This window comes from Arabidopsis lyrata (assembly GCF_000004255.2).
Source record: "Arabidopsis lyrata subsp. lyrata unplaced genomic scaffold ARALYscaffold_6, whole genome shotgun sequence".
Classification (NCBI taxonomy): Eukaryota; Viridiplantae; Streptophyta; class Magnoliopsida; order Brassicales; family Brassicaceae; genus Arabidopsis; species Arabidopsis lyrata.
The window spans coordinates 279,532-300,682 of NW_003302550.1; the positions used below are offsets into that span (position 1 = coordinate 279,532).

General features: G+C 35.1%; 3 protein-coding genes and 1 non-coding gene across 5 annotated transcripts; all 4 read left to right on the plus strand.

Moving 5' to 3' along the window:
* Window positions 1-1,337: 1,337 nt before the first annotated feature.
* TRNAA-AGC lies at window positions 1,338-1,410 on the plus strand. Its single transcript has one exon. It is a non-coding gene; the product is annotated as a tRNA-Ala (tRNA).
* Window positions 1,411-2,312: 902 nt separating this feature from the next.
* On the plus strand, window positions 2,313-4,361 carry LOC9309083 (protein trichome birefringence-like 3). Its single transcript, XM_002870880.2, has 5 exons — window positions 2,313-2,710; window positions 2,819-3,059; window positions 3,133-3,304; window positions 3,426-3,784; window positions 3,870-4,361. Exons 1-5 carry the CDS (start codon window positions 2,512-2,514, stop codon window positions 4,201-4,203), a joined length of 1,305 nt encoding a protein of 434 aa, XP_002870926.1. The 5' UTR covers window positions 2,313-2,511; the 3' UTR covers window positions 4,204-4,361.
* A 92-nt stretch (window positions 4,362-4,453) lies between these two features.
* Window positions 4,454-6,247, plus strand: LOC9306997. Of its 2 annotated transcripts, none has more exons than XM_002870881.2 (5): window positions 4,454-4,692; window positions 4,901-4,996; window positions 5,638-5,699; window positions 5,787-5,845; window positions 5,940-6,247. In XM_002870881.2, the coding sequence occupies exons 2-5, from the start codon at window positions 4,917-4,919 to the stop codon at window positions 5,955-5,957; spliced, it is 219 nt and encodes a 72-aa protein (XP_002870927.1). In that variant the 5' UTR covers window positions 4,454-4,692; window positions 4,901-4,916; the 3' UTR covers window positions 5,958-6,247. The 2 variants fall into 2 exon arrangements, with proteins under 2 accessions (XP_002870927.1, XP_020878449.1); XM_021022790.1 differs by lacking the exon at window positions 4,454-4,692 and adding an exon at window positions 4,713-4,778.
* A 10,732-nt stretch (window positions 6,248-16,979) lies between these two features.
* LOC9306999 (mitochondrial succinate-fumarate transporter 1) lies at window positions 16,980-18,834 on the plus strand. Its single transcript, XM_002870883.2, has 2 exons — window positions 16,980-17,645; window positions 18,148-18,834. Exons 1-2 carry the CDS (start codon window positions 17,250-17,252, stop codon window positions 18,685-18,687), a joined length of 936 nt encoding a protein of 311 aa, XP_002870929.1. The 5' UTR covers window positions 16,980-17,249; the 3' UTR covers window positions 18,688-18,834.
* Window positions 18,835-21,151: the final 2,317 nt, after the last annotated feature.

Below are 21,151 nucleotides of genomic sequence, written 5' to 3' on the forward strand. Positions count from 1 at the left end.
TTTCATTGATTTTTTGTCGCCAAGTATAAGGAATTAATAATGTATGATTAATCTGATCATTACATTTACACACGATTAGTCTGTTTCGTTATATAAATCCTCTTGTTTTATCTGTTTATCTTTGGCCATTTAGAAAGCTTTTTTTTTTATCATTGGTATAATAGATGCACAACGGGTAACACAATGTATCACTTCTTTTAATTCATTAAGATGTTATGTTTTCAATAAATGTCAAATAAATAGTTTTCTTTAAAAAATTGATAGCTTCACTATCTAAATATTTGTAAGGCATGATCGTCAAGATCAAAGATTCCAAATTCAAATTCGAAGTGTAAAATGAAAAAGAAGAGAATGGTAGTATAAAATATTTACAGATTCTTTTTTTACTTTTCCTTTTTCTTCCTTTTTCAACTTTTTTTTTTTAAAATAAGAAACACGAGAAAATCTTATCTGCGTGGCGTCATTTTCAAAGGTGAAGTAGAAAAAATACTTGGGTCGCTTAGTTCACACCGGAAAAAGAGGCAACGAAAGCAGAGAGACAAATCTAAATAATGTCTGACACGCGTGAAAAATATTACCACAAAGAGACTTGCCTTAATTCCCTTTCAACTCTCGACCAATTATGCATATGTGTTTCTTTCTTCTAAGCAGCTAAATTAATTTACTTTTTATAAGTAAAATGGAAATATTAACACATTACAACTTGTTGATAAGAAAAATAGTCATCACAATTTCATGTTGGTCATAGCTTTTCTGCTCTCACACATTTATTTATTAGTTATTCGAACAAAATTTGCAAAACTGAATTCCTCTGAGGCTACTGAAACTCTTTCAGATTTAGTTTTTTTTTTTTGATAAACCCTATCGGCTATCCGGTTGGCCCCGGTAGAAACGCACCAAGGTGCTACATAGTGGACCGGTCCACCGTGTTAACGGTTAGGCCCTTACGGGCTACCACTCTGTCTATCCCGAGTTTGGAATGCTTTCCGACTAAGTGTCAGGGGTAGTCAGGCCGCCTGCATTTCTAGCTACCAGGTAAACCAATTGGGCCAAGACCCAACTGACAGACTTTCCAAACAAATGTGTTTTTGTTTCCAGAGAAAAACTCTTCCAGATTTAGTTATTTACCATATGACATTTGTCTTATACATCACTCGTCGTCGTAGTTTCCAGTGTTTACGCAAATTTTGTTCGAACTCCTTATTGGATTGTACGTAGATGTGAATGCCTCAATCTGGAAGAATGTTCGAAATCTCATTATTAGCCCAAACATGGACAGAAATAACTTTTTAATTAGTAAGCTATATATAGCTGTATTTGAAATGATAAACAACGTTGGGGATGTAGCTCAGATGGTAGAGCGCTCGCTTAGCATGCGAGAGGTACGGGGATCGATACCCCGCATCTCCATTTTTTATTTAACCCATTTTTATTCGTTGTCTAAAATAATCTTAAATACCCTAAGATTAATGACGAAAAGTATGTTGCAACAATTCCCACTACATATGCAATTATTAATTGCGAAAGTAGAATCCTAATGATTTGTGTGTTGCCTTTAATAATTGTTTTAGTTATCATCAATACTAAAAACAACTAACAGGAACTATTGTTGGTTTTACAAGCAACACCAACTTTTGTTTAGTTGGTGCCTGTTTATTTCGTTTTCATGTGCCCTTTGATAAATTGAATAATAAGATAATTTTTCCTTAACCCTGACATCGACGGCGAAGATAACAATTTCTTAACCATCTGCTCCTCACACTTAAACAACTTTTGAAGAACGATGATTTGTTTAGCGATTTGATTAACACTTCTAATCAAGTAAACCAGTCTCTTATGTAACTTCCGTGTGTGTCAAGTGTCATGTAAGTCACTCTATGTTTTTTCCAAAGATGTTTGTTTCTATACATGTTTAAGCTTGAAAGTTGAAACCAAAGTTCTAGGTATAAAAGAAAACAATAAATCGACTCAATGCAATTTGATTTGATTCAAATTTGTTTGTGTATAACTGTCATTTTTTCTTTTCTAGATAACGAGACTAATGTGTGTGTACATACAACTCAATAGTTGAATAAAGATGATAATAATCTGCATATATTGTGATCACTAACGCCAATTCTTTTCAAATTTTTCTATATTGAACATGAACTTTTTCAATTTTTACAGAACATAAAGATTACTTGATTGAATATATACAACTAAACGGAAGACATTTTGGAGATTTTATATATATATATATATATATATAAAAGACCTAATGAATAACAATGTGTATTTCACGTTTACAGATTCTAATCAATAGACAAAACCCAATCATAAGTCATAACCTCCCTAACCACATCTTTATTAAATTGGGAAAAAGATGGAAGCAACACATCCAAACATGCCTTTAGCTTCACTCCTACTCAATCCATAATTTCCCAAATATAATCCCAACACTCCCTTAACACCTTTCCCTCTAATTCCAAAAATCCGACACGTTTTCAACATCAAATTACCGCATTTGCCACTATGAGCTTCTTAATTCCTAACAGAGGAGCAGGAGGAACCAAGATTCCTCTTTCCATCATTGTTCTCGTTCTTTGTGGTTTCATGTTCTTCATTCTCTTATACACCGAAAGAATCAGCTTGATGTCTTCTTCTTCCTCTTCGTCTTCATATTTTTTCAAGCTTAAGTCTTGTCCGAGGAAAGACAACAGCTCGAAACCTAGTAAGCACATACGAATCTCAAAACTCTGTTTTTTAATCCAGTTTTGGTGCTTATTCCCTGTGACGCAAGTAATCTCCTAAAATTCCTCTAATTTTACTTGTTTTTCAGAGGAGAAAATTCAAAAGGAGAGATCAGAAATTTTAGAAGTGCTTGACGACAGGTTCGAATTCGATCCAGAAGAGTGTAATGTTGCAGCTGGGAAATGGGTTTATAATAGCTCAATCGAACCACTTTACACCGATAAATCATGTCCGTACATTGACCGTCAATTCTCTTGTATGAAAAACGGGCAGCCAGAAACTGATTACCTTCGATGGGAGTGGCAGCCTGATGACTGTACAATTCCACGGTAACAATAAGCAAAAGCTAAGTCTAGTTATAGAGGTTTGAGACATAATCTTTAATTGCTCGTGTTAAAACAGATTTAGTCCGAAGTTAGCTATGAACAAGCTCAGAGGAAAAAGACTGCTATTTGTCGGAGATTCTTTGCAACGAAGCCAATGGGAATCATTCGTGTGTTTGGTGGAATCAATAATACCCGAAGCGGAAAAATCAATGAAGCGTAGCCGAAAACACTTTGTCTTTAAAGCAAAGGTACGTTCAGTGATCGTATCTTGCGCTACAACGCAAACCTTGTTAGGTCAGATACCACAGTACCTTGTGTTACAAGCAAAGCTTAGATTTTTATTTTCCTCTGTTTGTCTTGATTTCATAGGAATACAATGCGACTATAGAATTCTATTGGGCACCGTATATCGTCGAGTCAAACACAGATATACCTGTGATATCAGATCCGAAGAAAAGGATAGTGAAAGTGGACTCAGTGAAAGATCGAGCTAAGTTTTGGGAAGGAGCGGATATTTTGGTTTTCAACACTTATGTTTGGTGGATGAGTGGTCTCCGCATGAAAGCTCTGTGGGGTTCGTTTGGAAATGGAGAGAGTGGTGCGGAGGCGTTAGACACACCAGTGGCTTACAGGCTAGGGCTCAAGACATGGGCTAATTGGGTTGACTCTACCGTTGACCCTAATAAGACGAGAGTCTTCTTCACGACCATGTCTCCTACTCATACTAGGTAAACATTAAATTGCCAAGTAGCACCAGTTAAACTAAAGTGTAATGCTTTGTGATTAACGTAAAGTGTTATGTAAAACGTTCAGAAGTGCGGATTGGGGAAAGCCAAACGGCACGAAGTGTTTCAACGAGACGAAACCGATAAAAGATAAGAAGTTTTGGGGAACTGGCTCTAACAAGCAGATGATGAAAGTCGTGTCAAGCGTCATCAAACACATGACCACGCACGTGACTGTCATCAACATCACGCAGCTCTCTGAGTATCGCATAGACGCTCACACATCAGTTTACACCGAGACAGGTGGCAAGATCTTAACGGCTGAGGAGAGGGCTGATCCTATGCATCACGCTGATTGTATACATTGGTGTCTACCTGGATTGCCCGATACATGGAACCGGATCTTATTGGCTCATTTGTAAATCAAGCTAGGAGGAACCTCAGGGTTAAACGGGAAAAACCCAAATCCTCTGTTTTTTCTCCCCGATTTGTTTGTTTCAGTGTATGTGATTGTCTGTCGTCAATTTTCATAAGATCAAACAGACTCGGCCCGTTTATTATGATCTTGAAGCGACTAAAACGAACAAATATTACAAGGCCTATATGGGCCTGGCCCGTTAAAGAAGGTACTGGCTTATTTGTAAATTGAGGGAGAGACAAGGGTAAAATAGGAATTCCAGGACTAAGAGTTTTTAGGTTAATGTTGACTAGTGGGTAATATGTACCGTTGGATTTTAATTGAGAACATCGTCACCGTCCGATGGGAGACCCAAGCCAAATAACGCAAAAACTCATTCGCCGTCACGAAGAAGTCGTCGAGGTCTATATAATGGACAAATCTGGAATTATGTAAAATAGGGACTTGACGCAGATCTTGTTGGGTCTCGAACCTTCCTCTTCGTTTGCATCAGGTTAGGCCGATTACAACGAAATCTGCTCCCTTTTTATACGATCTCTTGATTCATCTGAGATTTTTGTGCGATTTTGTTTCGTTTTGGTTTGTAAAGTTGTGATTTTTCGAGTTTCTGTCTCTTATTGTCCTGTTGAATCCAGTTTTCTTTAGAAATTGTTGTGATTTTGGGGGATGATTATTGACGTTAGGGTTTCGTTGTTTGATAGGAAAGAGCGATCGATAATGGCGGGAGGAGGAAACTTTATTGCGAGAGTGATCTCATACGTTGCAAACGAGTTCATAGTTAACGGTTTGGCAAACAGGTACTTTCTCATTCTTTATAATCGATTTAGGGTTTTTTTTTTTTTTTAATTGTGGATAGATCTCAAAAAGTAAGCTTCTTTCTCTGGCTGATTGGATTGAATATATGTTCCTTATCGGCTCGTTCATATTGAAGCGAGATCATCTCAACTTACAGCTGGTCTGCTACGTGATTTACCATACGCTGCAGCGTAGGAAGTTTGAGACATTTTGTTTTTTCTCTCTGAATAAAAGAATTGGAATTTGTTTTGGAATTGTTTTACTTTAGGTTCTTGAGCCTCATGCTCTGCATCTTTGGGTGTTTGCAATTTGTAAATTCCTTTTTGCGTTTGCTTAAAGCTATTCGATGATTTTTAAGTGAACATTTTGTCCTGAGCTTTGTTCTCATGGGTTTGTATAGGTTTTCGATTTTTCAATATGTTTTTTTTTCTGCCGGTGATGATTTTCGTAAGGCTTGTCCTGATCAAAGACATGACGTTAAACGTGAATTTAAGAGACTGAGGCTGTTTTTTTTTGTGTTTGTTTTTCTTTATTACCTCCTTTTGATTTTGTTTGTTAGTTTGATGTGATTCCTTAGTAGTCTCAGAGACTCCCTTGCGCACTAACTGATGGATCTCCAACTGTTTGGTTTCTGCTTTGGCAGTCATGCTTTCCAGAGATTTGCTGTGAGGACTTCTAAGAGAATAGAAAACCTCTCTAAAATGGGTTAGCATCTCTAAACTTGAACACAATCATGATTGGTTTGCTTTTTAACCCACAGTCATATTGAATAGTGGATTTATTGATTTCCAGCTGCAGAGAACAGGGAGAAAGTCGCTCAGCATATGGAAGAATTTTCCAAGAACATGGACGTGAGTTTATTTATACGATCTTTCACAGTTCCTACATAAGACGGTGAAATTTATAACTTAACAATTTTGTTTTCTTTATTTGTAACTTTTGCAGTCGATGAAGAAACCCTGATTAGTCTGCTGAGGAATCTTACGAAGTCGTAAATCACATGGGTCAGCTCAAGTAGAGAGGTCTGTTTATCTTTGTATAAAGAATGTTAAAAAGTAATAAGCTTGTGGATTAAACAACCAGTGATCTTTTGGTGCTGTTTCTCTTCTTTTAAACCAAACTCTACCGGAGTGACTAACCCTTTGTATGAAGTTCTTCTGTCAAGGAATTTCTGTTGTGTCTTTTGCTTCCTACTTATTTTTGTAGAGCACATTTATTGATTTTTTTATGTTATGGGCTGGCTTTGATTTTAATGTGTAAATATGTGCCCAATTTCAAAGTTAATGAAACAGACTTGTCCGTGCTGTGGAATTCTCAGGTGTAGAGCATAATTGTATAGTATCTAAATCGGCCCAATCTACTTAACATTTTTGAAGTACAAATTTGCTCAAAGCCAATCGGGTCGGGTTTTTAGTTAGATTTTAACCCGGATTTTTTTTTGACCCGACTCATTGGCCAATCACATCTCTCGGATCTTTTTAAATAAGACTTTCCAAAAAAAAATCAAATAATTTGACTAAATATTCGCTTAGTTACATTCCTAATCTACCAAATCCTAACAGTATGTAAATGATCCGCATTAATCGTTACAATTAGATCCTTCCTTATTTGAAACTTTCCTACATAAAATCAAAAGCCAATCGGATCTTGCTAATCCTACCAAAAAACAAATTAAAACGACATTAGTTATTTGATTATGGGTCGCAATCAATAATACAGATTCTGATAATATAACAGATATGTTAATCACAACCTATTTAATTGCTAAATATATTCGGCAAATATCTTTTGTTTCCTAATAAAATTGAACAATATAACATCTACATTCAATAGCAACAAGAACAATTGGAAATTTTGCATAAATAAACGATTTTACTCTTATTTTCTATAGCATCTATGTGGTATATTATATAACTTTTCGATTTTAAAGATTTTTAATAGCATATTTCCATTTACAGCTAGAATTAATATTCGTAGATATCTTAATTTCATTGATTTTTGGAACTAATTCCATAACAACCTTAATTATTATTTATTTAGTTTTCTAATTCTAGGCAATTTATAATTAACTCAAGAGATTTTGCTTGCTCAAAAAGATTTTGCGCAAATGTATCATACCTAAACCTAATCGTATATGTCCTCTATATATATCCATTTCATTTCCAAGAGAAAACATCACTTCTAAACAAAGTTAAATTTTTTTTCCAAAACACCTTCAATTCTTTTCATCCTAAAGTTACCTCTTTTTCATTTTCCATTCGTATGGTTCTTCGTGACATGAACAAAGATTTGACTGGCGATTCTGTCTTAGAATCCTTATAATCTGAAAGCAAAAAGGAATTCAGAGAGATACTACATAATTAGTTTTAGCGGATGAAAGGTGGTTCAATCGATTTCTATCTAACTCTTTTACTATCATTCTTTTTCTACCATTTCTCAAAAAAAATTGACATCTTGGTTTTGTTTTTCTGATTTGTTTCTTCTCTATTTGTATCTTTGAATTGTTAGGTTGATAGGATTGCAACAACCTATAAACAACGCTAAACCAATGATAACTCCCTCAAGTTTTCAATCAGCAAAACAAATGGACTCATCAACCTATGTCAATCATCAAAACAAACATCAGGACCAATCAAACTAAACACATGAAGCATCAAGTAAGCCTATCTGGAGAGGGCAAGCACGTAAATAATTCTCATCGACATATTAAATAACCAATATGAACTATCACATCACGAAAAGCTTTATAGATATTTCCTATTGACAAAGTTAATGAATATCACCAAGACACCAACGATCAACAACCATTTCTTAATATATCACAAAAATGAAATCAATAAAATCAGAGTCAATGACTAACCAAATCATTCCAAATTTCCCCTACTATGCATTCGACCCATGACTGCAACGGAGAAGTGATGTTCCTCTCACTGAGATCGTTCTTCCTCGGTTGGTTTCTCCCGGCTGCGACTCCGCTTAAGAGTATAAAAAAACTGAATATTAGTAATCAGAAGCATTATTCCCGATTCATTTCCACAACGATTACAAAAACCTAAATGAGATTTTTTTTTTTGACCAAGCAAATTTGTAGATTAGAAATCAGAAGCATTATTTCCGATTACATTGATTGACGTATTATACAAATATATTTCCAGTTCTAACTGTTATTCACAATCAATTTACGCTATTGATGAAATTAATTCGATTATTACTAAGCAATAACTATGAAATTGTCTTACCTTTGAATCGAGACAAAATGAACATTTAGATCGGATAGGTTGTTTTCTGGTCTTCATGGGATAAATTGGATCTTCGTTCTCGCCTAGATTGTCTTCAATTGAATTGTTCTTCATCATTTTGCAATCACATCTTCGAATCAAAACCTCAGCGTGTAGTTGGAGTCGAACTAAGATCTCGGGAAATTTGGGTTTGGATCTGGAGTTGTTGAACAGGTTCTTCGCTAATTTTCAATGCACATGTCTAATCGAACAAGAAAATTGCAGATTCTTGAAGGTTTTCAAAAGAGATTGAAAAAGACAGAAGAAGATGAAAGAGATTTGTTCGGTTCTTTGTTTTCATTGTTTTCTCAGGTAAAAAAAAATATTATCTATACCCTTTATTCGATATAATTAATTGAAAAATATAGAAATTTAATTTGTCTAAGTATTTTTTTTATCCTTTCTATTTATTTATTTTGTTACACTTAAGGACATACATATAAATTAAATAAATAAGTAAATTTCCTACAAAAAATTACATTTACCACATTTATTTTCTTTTGTCCAATAAACCAGTTTATATCAAGTGTGAAATATTAATTTAAATAATTAATTGAGCTATTATATAGGAAACAAAAAAAAATTCCTAACCAACCAATAATAAACTATATAAATAAAAGAATATTATTTTAAACTGATAAATAATACATATGTAAATTTATACCCGCGGTACATTGTGACTTAAATAAAATATGTGTGTTTTATATCTAATTGTTTATAAATGAAACCTTCAACATACTTACCGTAACCTATAAATATAAATCTTTTTAAATAAAAGTATTATTGAAAAGAAAAATAATAAAATAATGTTTAATTTTATGCGACGGGTTATACGGTATGACAGGTTTAGTTCGATTAATTCGGAACGGTATACCACGGGTAAAAATCCTAAAATTAACAATCAAAATACAATTATACAATTTTAAACACAAAACAAAACAAATACAACTTAAATTTAAAAATTGAAGTTAAAAAAAAAATCAAACCGCGGTATACAACAAAAAATATTATACACAATAAATTCATCAATTTATAAAAGAAAAATCAAATAATTAACCCGCGGTATACCGCGGGTCATATCCTAGTCGATCGACCAATTATAACTGGATACAGAGAGTAAATATCACCCTGAAAAAAAGAAAGAACGAATAAATACAGGATACAGTAGAGGATATGACGTTAGCTAATTCGAGTCCAAGTGGGATTAGGATTATGATTTTGAATATCCATGTTTATATATATATATATATATATATATATATAAACCGTTCTCTGGAAGTAAAAATCCTCTCTTCATCAGAGAAAAATAAACCAAAAGCCTACCTACGTACACGCCTCTTTTGCTAGAAGCCTAGAACGACGACGATGCCTAAAAGAAAGAGACTCATTGATCACATTATCAGTACGACGACTAAACGAGCTTGGTAGAAATACCCCAAGAGCAGAAATCTCGAGACCCAAGTATCCTGGTTTGCTATCCTCGTCTTGAAGACGACACAAAAGCTTCTCTTATGACATTGAGTTTGGGAGCAGCGTCAGTTTCGTTTGAGAACCATACTCAATACCCTGTCCAATCAACGACTATACTAACCCGTTTAAGAAATACACAGAGTTGCGACGGTCTGACTTGCATATATTCAGAAACCTTTATGTATGTGCTCGATCCCGCAACTAGATGGTACCGTAGACTACCCGAGGCGAGATTTCAAGCACTGTATTGTGATACAACGAACCGGGTTTCAGAGCCTTTGCTAGGATTCGGTAAAGACAACATCAAAGGAATATACAAGTTGGTTTGGTTGTATAACTCTGATTGTGTAGACCTAGACGGCCAAACTAATACATGCGAGGTTTTCTCTTTCAACAACAACAAAGGTAGGACGTGATTGTTTCCTCTCCTCATCCAATACTACATCATAAAGTCCCGGCTGATCCCTCCATTGGTTTATTGATGCCGTCACAGAAACACAAGTTTTATCTTTCGATCTTCACACTGAAACTTTTAAGGTAATGGCCAACATACCGGTTGGCGATGCACCTCATGAGCGGATCGCGATGTGCACCTTAAATGACCGCCTATGCTTATCGGAAGATAAGGGAGACACACAAACTATATGGTCGTTAAATCAAGCCAATATGACATGGCACAAAACTTACTCCGTGCAACTCTCTCTTGTATTGAAGAGGAATATCTTAACTCATGGCCACCGATCACATCCCTTTTCAACAACAGGTTATTGCTTTATGATTGCAGCGACGACGAGCCCAAGATGGTGGTATACAATTATCGATTAAATTCATATGGTGAAATTTTCACCGCTCAATATTTGATATGTGGCATTTCTTATTCTGAAAGCTTAATCACTCTTCCATAAACTCTTTTAACTTTAATTTTTATTTTTATTTTAGCATATAGCAGTTTAATTATTGTCTAGTAAATTTCATTGGTATGTTGACAGCAAATCCTCTTTTTATATATACTTTAATTTTTTCTTCACAGAACTCCATTATTTAGAAGGCATACCTCTTTGCACTTTTTTTTTTTCTTTTTTTATGCAATTTCCATCTCTTGGTTTAGTTCAAATCTCATCCTGATTCTTATGAAGGATACGTTCATATGGACTTCTTTGCTCTCGTCTACAATAGTAACTAGGAAGCGAAGCTTTGACCTCACAGAATTCAATATTTCAGTCAGCGTGTTTTGCAACTACCTAGTTATATCGTGAATTATAAGAACATCTTCAAACTTAAAATAATTTCTGTTAATAAATAAAGAGTTATGAAAATATTGAATAGTTTTGGCAGCCATGAGGACTTCAAAAAGAATAAAATAATGAAAATATCAAACTTACACTTAAAATAATCACATCTACAGTTTTCAGAGATTTGCTCTGAGGACTTCAAAAAGAATAGAAGACATCTCTAAACTTCGTTTGTGTCTTAATCTTTAGCACAAGAATATAATGTGTATCTATTGAATTATGAACTAAGGACCAAAACCTAATGATCAAGACTTTGTGTTTATAAGAACAACTCTTCTTATTACCTTTGAAACTTACTCAAAACAAAGGTTACACAATCTCTCTTAATCTCAAAACAACTCATAGGGTTACCACAAACTAGGTACCTCTATTTATACAAAACCAAAAGTCCTAAACACACTAGGATTTGATAACTCCTAACCTAGCTAAATCTTATCCCAAATCTATTAACTAAACCGACTTATTTAGTTTAATCTTGGGCCTTAAGTCTTCTTAAGGTTAATCAAGTTTGCACAACATTCTCCCCTTCAAACTTGATATCTCCAATCTTCACATCATGAACACCTGTAAGCTCCCTCATTTCTTTGAACTTAATCCGTCCCAATGCCTTAGTTAAAATGTCTGCCTTCTGTGCATCCCCGGGAACATGTTCTAGCTCAATTTGATCATTCTCAACACATTCCCTAATAAAATGATACCTTTTATGAATATGTTTACTTCTGCCGTGAAACACAGGATTCTTAGCAAGTGCTATAGCGGATTTGTTATCTATCCGGAGTAATACTTTGTCACATGTTTCTCCCATAACCTCACTCAGAAGATCCTGCAACCATATCGCCTGTTTTGCTGCTTCTGTTGCAGCCATGAACTCTGCTTCGCAAGATGATAAGGCTACTGTGTTCTGTTTCTGCGTACACCATGTAATGGGACAGTTATGTAGATAGAAAATGTGACCTGTAGTGCTTCTACCATCGTCCTCATCTACATTATGACTGCTATCACTATAGCCTAGGAGTCTTGTTTCAGGTTTAGGTTCTGTCTTTCTAGCAAATGTTAAACCATAACCTGTTGTTCCTTTCAAATATCTGAGAATTTGCTTGAGTGCTGTACCATGAGATTCTTTGGGCTCATGCATGTATCTGCTTAATACACCAACACAAAAAGAGAGATCTGGCCTAGTATGTAGCAAGTATCTCAAACATCCAATACTTCTCCTATACTCTGTTTCATCAATATTTTTTTCTTCTGATGCCTTGCTTAGTTTCAGATTTGCATTCATTGGTGAGTGAACCGCATTACATCCTTCCATTCTGGTTTCACTTAGTATCTTAGATGCATACCTCTCTTGTTTCAGAGTAATGCCTCCTGCATGTTGATGTACCTCTATACCTAGATAATAAGTCAATTTTCCCAAATCGCTCATTTCAAACTTTGTTGCCATGCCCCTTTTAAACTCAAGTATCACATCCAAGTTTGAACCCGTGATTAACAGATCATCTACATACACAACAACAATGAGAAGATGATCTTTATCCTGTTTATGGTATAAGGATGGTTCTTTAGAACATTTGATAAACTTCAATTCCTTAAGAATAGAGTTTAGTTTATTGTTCCAAGCTCTTGGAGCTTGTTTTAAACCATATAGAGCCTTATGTAATTTGTAAACCTTGGTTTCACTCCCTTTTATCTCAAATCCCTCTGGCTGTACAACAAACACAACTTCTTTCAACTCTCCATGGAGAAATGCAGTCTTTACATCTAAGTGATGAACCTCCCATCCATTTGACGCAGCTAAAGCAAGGATAAACCTAATAGTCTCAATGCGTGCTACTGGTGCAAACACTTCTTCAAAGTCAACTCCATACCTTTGAACATATCCTTTGGCCACAAGGCGTGCCTTGTATTTGTTTATGCTTCCATCAGAGTTGCGTTTTATTTTAAAAACCCATTTTAGACCAATTGCTTTTGCTCCCTTTGGAAGATCTACTAGACTCCAAGTTTTGTTCTTGTTTATTGAACTGATTTCCTCATCACAAGCATCTCTCCATTCTTTTAACTCCTTTGCTTCTTTATAGTCCCATGGTTCTTCATTTAATGTTAGCAAGAGATGCTCAATTATTTCATATTCAGCTTCAGCTAAGAGTACATAGTCATTTAGATACCCTGGTTTATGGCTCTGTCTCTCAGATCGTCTTAGGACTGGTTGCATTGGGGCCTGTTCTTGGTTTTCAATTTCTTCTAAAGATGTTTCAGAAGTATTTTCAGAGAAATCATTCTCATTATCTAAGGCTTCATTAGTATTTTCATTTTCTTCTACTCCTGTTTCTTCTGTTCTGTTTTCTGTTTCTGAAGCTTCTTCTCTTAGACCATGATTTCCGTATTCTCCAAGTCTGAGTTTGAACATTCCAGGAACATTATCACTCTCATCTTTTCCTGAATGATTCCAATTCCAACTTCTTTTCTCATCAAAGACTACGTCTCTACTTACCACAATTCTTCTTTTTGATGGATCCAACAATCTATATGCTTTGGATCCAGGTTCTGTTCCAAGATGGACTAAGGCTTTTGATCGGTCATCAAGTTTCTTCAAGTGCTGTGTTTCAATCTTTGCATAACAAATACATCCGAATACTTTCAAATGTATGATGTTTGGTTTCTTTCCTTTAAATGCTTCATATGGAGTCTTATCTTTTAAAGTTCTTGTTGCCACTCTGTTTATGAGGTAAGTAGCATGTCTCACTGCCTCTCCCCATAGATGATTTGGCATTTTCATATGCTTTAGAATGCTCCTAGTCATCTCAAGTAAAGTTCTATTCCTTCTTTCTACTACACCATTCTGTTGTGGTGAGTATGGAGCTGTTAAATGTCTCTGAATACCTGAATTATCACAGAAACTTTGAAATTCATGAGAGGTAAATTCTCCACCTCTATCTGTTCTGAAGGTCTTTATTCTTGTTCCAGTGTCCTGCTCGATTAGACCTTTGAATTTTTTAAACTTTTCAAATGCTTCACTTTTCTCCTTCAGAAGCAATGACCACATATATCTGGAGTAATCATCTATTAGCACAAAGATATACTTGTTTTGTGCGGCTGTGGAGGGTGTAATTGGTCCACACAAGTCTCCATGTATGAGTTCCAATATGTGTGAAGCTCTGTATGATGTAGCCTGAGGAAAACTTTGTCTTACTTGTTTTCCTAGTAAGCATGAAGAACATGTTTCTTTTTCAACTGTTATACTAGGTAAACCAATGACTAACTCTTTACTTATCATAGACTTTATAGTATCTAACCCTATGTGTCCTAATCTTGCATGCCATTTTGCTGAGTCACTAACTTCTTCTATTTGTAAACATTTTGTTGGTTTAACTTTCATAAGAACCTTGTACAGTCTGTTCTTTGATCTCTTAGCATTTACAAGTAGTCTGCCTTGTTGGTCATTTATTGTTAGTTGCTCATCTTTCATCCTAATATCACAGCCTGCTTCTGTGGCCTGTCCGAGACTTATGATACTGCTTCTTAGATTAGGTATATAGTACACATCTGCAAGTACTTTTCTTTCACCATCCTTGCTTACAAAGAGAATTGATCCTTTTCCTTTAATATCTATGCATGAATCATCTCCAAATCTCACTTTTCCTGTGATTGTTTCATCAAGTTTAGAGAAATACTCTTTGTTTCCTGTCATGTGGTTGCTTGCACCATTATCTAAGTACCAGGTATTGTCACCATCCTTCTGAATCTCAAATTTGTCTGGCTTTACATTTTTTTCGTTTAAGTAGACTATTTCATGCATCATTAGTCTATCAGCTTCTTGAGTTTCGTCTTCATCATTCTCCAGTGTTTCTTGGAGTTTTAGTAGTCTATCAGGACAGTTTGAAGCATAGTGTCCATTCTTATCACATCTGTAACATATGACTTTAGTTTTATCTTTTCCTTGTCTAACAGAACCATTCTGTTGAGTACCAAATCGTCCTCTGCCTCTGCCTCTGAAACTAGATCCTCGGCCTCTTCCTGAACCATAGTTTTCTTGATAGGTTTGTGATTCTGAGTTAGCATACATGAGCTTTCCTTGATCATCATGTTGATCTTCTTCATCACATACTCTGTCTTCATATACTTTTAGTCTTCCGACTATTTCTTCAAAACTTGTTGTCTTTAAATCGAGTACTTGTTCAAGAGAAGCAACTATGTGAATGTATTTCTTACGAGGTACACTTTTAAGAAATTTCTTGACAAGTTTTGGTTCCTCAATGTTTTCCCCTAATGTAACTGCTTTTGTTGATATTTCAGAAAGTTTTCCTGCAAATTCTTCTATTGTCTCTGTTTCTTTCATCTTTAGTTTATCGAATTCAGCCATTAGAGTTTGTAATCTTGCTTCTTTTACCCTTTCAGCACCTAGGTTTCTTGTTTTGATCGCATTCCAGACTTCTTTTGCAGTTTCATAATCTCCCACTCGAAGAATCATTGCTTCTGGTATAGATTGAAACAAGAGAACCTTAGCTAAATCATTCTTTTCTACATCGTCGTTTCCTGGTTCTATTGTATCCCAAACTTTATGAACCCTAAGTACTCCTCTCATTCGCATGTTCCATGCAGTGTAGTTTGATGTGCTAAGCATCGGGCACTGTATAGAAGAACTAGTCTCCTTGTTCCTAGCTGGAACCGGGATTATATCAGCCATGCTTCACCTTTAACGAACTCTGTTCGTAGCGTATAAAGCTTTCTTTTAGATCCTAGGTTACTCAATCCAAGAGTATGGCTCTGATACCAAATATTGAATTATGAACTAAGGACCAAAACCTAATGATCAAGACTTTGTGTTTATAAGAACAACTCTTCTTATTACCTTTGAAACTTACTCAAAACAAAGGTTACACAATCTCTCTTAATCTCAAAACAACTCATAGGGTTACCACAAACTAGGTACCTCTATTTATACAAAACCAAAAGTCCTAAACACACTAGGATTTGATAACTCCTAACCTAGCTAAATCTTATCCCAAATCTATTAACTAAACCGACTTATTTAGTTTAATCTTGGGCCTTAAGTCTTCTTAAGGTTAATCAAGTTTGCACAACAGTATCATTTTGCTTTCTCTTTCGTGTTGCACGACCGTATTAAATTGTGGATTTTTTATTGTGCCCGAATAGCGTGGATGTGTTTGGTGTAGAGCATAAATTTCTAAAATTACATCTAAACTTGCGCAATAAATTTATAAATTACCAGTTGCGATGATGAGACTATAAGACAAATGCTAATTGCTTGGGTAAGCAAACCGAATCAAACCAAATTGAATTCATCGATATGATTCATATCATATTATCGGAATCATATGAACCATAATTTGAATGGTATCATTTTTTATGCTTAGAAATTATCTGAACCAAACCCAAGTTATATAAAACCGATAAACAAGATTTGAACATCATATTCATTTGAGAAACAAATATTCTTTACCATTTGCATTATAGATATAAATATCTCCCTAAAAGAAAAAAAAAAGAAAGAAGAAAGAAACGTGTAACAACAATATTCTAAACGAAAGAAGAAGAAAAAGTGAAAAAGGAAATGAAAAGGATATAATGCTATTGGCTTTGTGAAACTAAAGACAATGACTAAGCATAGTCATTTAGTTAGGCATTTACGACCGTCGAAGAAGAAGACATCAAATCAAACATGGTCCCTTAAAATAATAAGAGGCCCAAAATCACATCTACAATTTTTATGGTGATGAAAATCGATTTACGCCAAATTTAGCTGGTTGTTGAAAGGTGTTTGATATTTTGGAGTTTAAATGAGGATGGAATCTTTGCCCATCAAGACGTTTCTTTAAGCAAGAAGAGCCGTGGGTTTGAAGATATAAATCAATTGTTTAAAGAGAAAATTGTTTAGTGTTAAAAAAAAAAAAAAAAAAAAATTGTTTTTTTAAAAAAAAATAAAAATAAAAACCATTATTATGAGAATATTGTGCCAATGACATCTCTAGAAAAAGAGACATTTTTCTCTCTCACACTTTAAGGATACAACAACAATCTCAATTTCGTTCCTTCAAAAAAAAAAAATTTCGTTTTGTTTTTTTTTTTTCTTTCGAAAGCAAACATTTTTGCGAATCAATATAAACTAAAAATAACAAAACAATAAATAGCAGAGTGACGATTCTTTCTCTCTGCCTCCTTCTCGATTTTTGATTCGCTCACCGGCGGAGCAATCAGATATGGCGGCGGCGACGACGACGGAATCGAGGAACCAGATTCCGCCGTACATGAAAGCAGTCTCAGGTTCACTAGGCGGAGTCGTCGAGGCTTGTTGTCTCCAACCAATCGACGTAATCAAAACGCGTCTGCAGCTAGATCGCGTCGGCGCTTACAAAGGAATCGCGCACTGTGGTTCAACGGTGGTTCGAACCGAAGGAGTTCGTGCTCTTTGGAAAGGTTTAACGCCGTTCGCTACTCATCTCACGCTTAAGTACACGCTTCGGATGGGATCCAACGCCATGTTTCAAACCGCGTTTAAGGATTCCGAGACCGGAAAAGTTAGCAATCGTGGCCGTTTGCTTTCCGGATTCGGCGCCGGCGTTCTTGAAGCTCTCGCCATTGTTACACCCTTTGAGGTAAAGCTTTTGGTTTGTTGCCTTTTCGATTACTTCACGAGACAAAAGCTCTGCCGAAATAACATTAATATTTTATTAGATTAGGAATCGAATTAAACTATTGTGTAATCATTAGTTAGTTGGGTCAACGGTTTGGTGTAATTGAAATTGTTAGATTATTCTTGCACCAGAAGAAAATCATCTCTGTTCAACAATAAATTAGTATATTTTAGTCAGAGAAATTAAAATTATTTGTTCAGATCTGTTTTGATGCTTTTGGTCCCATTGTTCATGACAATTCTTGATTTGGAGAATCGTGTTCTTAATAATCATTTTGTAGAATCATTTTGAGTCTTTGACTTGTTTCATGTAGTTCTTGTTCTTATGTGGTTAGAGAGATAAGGTTTGATTCTCTTCAGTATGTTCATGACATGGATTCAAGAGTTCTTGCATATCAAATGAGTATTTTCACTCAAATAAAACACTGTTGAGTTCTGTTTTTTTGCTTTCTATAAATCTCTAGGTGGTGAAAATTAGACTTCAGCAACAGAAAGGATTAAGTCCTGAGCTCTTCAAGTACAAAGGACCAATACATTGTGCTAGAACCATTGTGAGAGAAGAAAGCATACTTGGGTTATGGTCAGGTGCAGCACCAACGGTTATGAGAAACGGCACCAACCAAGCTGTAATGTTCACAGCGAAAAACGCATTTGACATACTTTTGTGGAACAAACATGAAGGCGATGGTAAAGTCTTGCAGCCATGGCAGTCAATGATCTCAGGGTTTTTAGCTGGAACCGCAGGTCCGTTCTGCACCGGACCATTTGATGTGGTGAAGACGAGGCTGATGGCTCAGAGCAGAGACAGTGAAGGTGGGATTAGATATAAAGGGATGGTTCATGCCATTAGAACAATTTATGCAGAGGAAGGATTAGTGGCTTTATGGAGAGGGTTATTGCCGAGGCTAATGAGGATTCCACCGGGACAAGCCATTATGTGGGCTGTTGCTGATCAAGTCACTGGTCTTTATGAAATGAGATATCTTCGGAATGCTACTTTATAGAGAGACACTTTTTCTTTTTAAAAAGCAGTGTTTCTAGTTGCTTTATTTCTGAAAATTCTTGGTAGGATTTGGATTAGAACAAGAAAAATAAAAGTAATCGCACATTTGGTAACGATTTTACTATAATCAAATTTTGGGAGTTCCTTTTTTGTTGTTGTTTAAATAAGTTTACTACAACAAAAGCATCGCAAATAACTGATATATGTACTTTGCCAACAGTGTCAGGCAAATTCAGTTTGGCACTCTTTAAAAATTGCTACGTCCATATTAGTTTTGGGCTTGGGTCATTATTTATGGGCTACGTTTGGAACATAGAGGCCCACATCTTTCAACCGCACTTGCCAATTCCTTTATATATATAAAATGCAAACGCAGCTTTAGAGCTATAAGCAAAAAAACCCTAGTTAGCCGCCGCCATCTTTACCATCATCATCATCGCAACCTCTCCTTTTTATAGATGCTTCTGTTTAGAGTTTGTCAACTATCTTCCTCTTGTTAGCAAACAAACGTTTTCTTTTTATTTTTTTTGTTTGGTCTTTTAAAAGCTCTTTTTGCAATTTAATTTGTTCCTAATGAGGATTACATATCAAAAGCTATGGATCTGTTTATCAGTTCCATATGATGCTATATTGTCATAGTTACTCTGATGGGAAATTCTTTTTGTTTTTATTTTAATATCATCAAATCATAATAGTTTTTTTGTTTTAAATAATAGATAGGCAACTTTTTGCCGAGTGAATCGAACATCGATATCTCTCTTTTTCCCAGTTGCCTAAATCCATGTAATTGGCTGCGTGAGGAATTTTTTTGATCTGTTATTTAATTCTCGATATAACCGATCTTTTCCTCTTTGCTGCTACATTTATCTCTTTTTTTTTTGTAGTTTATGATTTAAGGGTTTGAATTCGTAGGGAAGCCTCTTAATCTATGTTCTCAATGTTTAGTTTGATTATGGAGGCGTGACAATTAATTCCATATCGATTCTAGTAGCTTTGGTGAAGATGTAGTATAGTGAATGATCCTTTTATGCCCTCACCGTGTTAAACAATTTGAAGTAATTTCTTTGATAAGAGTGATAAGAATGTTTGAAATTTGTAATTTGCATAAGTTTGAAGTTATATGCACTAGAAGTGCATAACCTTGTTTCGTAGAAATTCGTTAAGACAAACAAACAGTTCCCATTACTCATGTCAATTCTAGTGATTACAGAATCACACATTAATACAATCAATAGCGCAGATTTTATACTGTTGTTATTTGTAAATGGGCTATCTGCTATATTATGTAGAAACCTTGATAGTTGGTTGATTCGTTTATGCTCAAGGATCTGCTTTATACTGTTGACCGTAGAGATAGTAATGTTTGAAATTTGTTGGTCTTCTATCACCTAACCTTCAGGCCGAGTAATTTGGGTCTCATTTGGGCCGAGACTACAGAATCATGCTTAATTTGGGTTTCATTTGGGCCCAAAGCCCCAAAGTGTTCTCAAACGAGATACATTTTAACTGTTTCTTCACCCGCGTCACGGATTATCATAATTCTTGAAACGAGCCTCTGAACTACATATGCAATCAATATAAATCACTACATTTCACCTTTTAATGGACTAAAGAATTCTCGGTTACTCCGTGATTGGTTTTACGATTTTAAAACCTAGCCAGTAATTTTCAAGAGAGGAATCACAGTTATTTCGACATTTTATCTTTCACCATGCGTAATGGCTTTACGATTAGTAACCTGGCACTAGCTTAACCACAAAACGTTGTAGTAGTCATATAACTTAATTTTTACTACTTGTATATATAATTGATGAATCAATGAGATGACAAATTGGGAATATCTTACCGGCGACTCTGTTGGTTTGAGAAATAAACAAAGACTCGAAGAAAAAAAAAAAACAAAGACTCGAAGAGATTGAAGAAGTAGTTTCGTATTTTCAGAGATAGCTTTTTTTCTTTTGAAAAAGACTATTTTCAGAGAGCCGGGCTCGCCCTACCACTCGCCCACCACCTTGCGGGCTTGTATCCATATTAGAATTCAATAATTTACATGTGATATGCTGATGCGCGCAGGGACATCCTGATCCCACTCAATATTGGTTTTAGTCTTTGACAAAAAAAAAAAAAAAGACTATTTTCAGAGATAGCTTTCAAGGTAAAACGTTAGAAGTACTTGACAAAAAAAATTACACGCATTGTTTTATAACAACATGTTATTTTTTAATTTTTTGGTTTTAATGTGAAGAAAATATAACATGTTTTCACCCACGCGTTAACATGTGCTCACACGTTAACACATTAATATTCCATTTAAAAATGAAAGAAAAAGCCAAGGTCCATCACCTTGGAGACTTTTTTTTTGTTCATGTGATTTACTCCCTCCGTATTTTATTAATTGTCGTTTTAGAATTTTTATTTTTTTAAATTGGATGTCGTTTTCAAATTTCTATGCAAAATTTTTTACT

Bases quoted from the DNA above. Each gene is read 5' to 3' on its own strand.
- LOC9306999 (XM_002870883.2), top strand. From the start codon at position 17,250: ATGGCGGCGGCGACGACGACGGAATCGAGGAACCAGATTCCGCCGTAC. The intron at 17,646-18,147 runs GTAAAGCTTTTG...ATAAATCTCTAG, and splicing joins CCATTGTTACACCCTTTGAG to GTGGTGAAAATTAGACTTCA.
- LOC9309083 (XM_002870880.2), top strand. From the start codon at position 2,512: ATGAGCTTCTTAATTCCTAACAGAGGAGCAGGAGGAACCAAGATTCCT. The intron at 2,711-2,818 runs GTAAGCACATAC...CTTGTTTTTCAG, and splicing joins AGACAACAGCTCGAAACCTA to AGGAGAAAATTCAAAAGGAG. The intron at 3,785-3,869 runs GTAAACATTAAA...TAAAACGTTCAG, and splicing joins ATGTCTCCTACTCATACTAG to AAGTGCGGATTGGGGAAAGC.
- LOC9306997 (XM_002870881.2), top strand. From the start codon at position 4,917: ATGGCGGGAGGAGGAAACTTTATTGCGAGAGTGATCTCATACGTTGCA. The intron at 4,997-5,637 runs GTACTTTCTCAT...CTGCTTTGGCAG, and splicing joins GTTAACGGTTTGGCAAACAG to TCATGCTTTCCAGAGATTTG. The intron at 5,700-5,786 runs GTTAGCATCTCT...ATTGATTTCCAG, and splicing joins AGAAAACCTCTCTAAAATGG to CTGCAGAGAACAGGGAGAAA.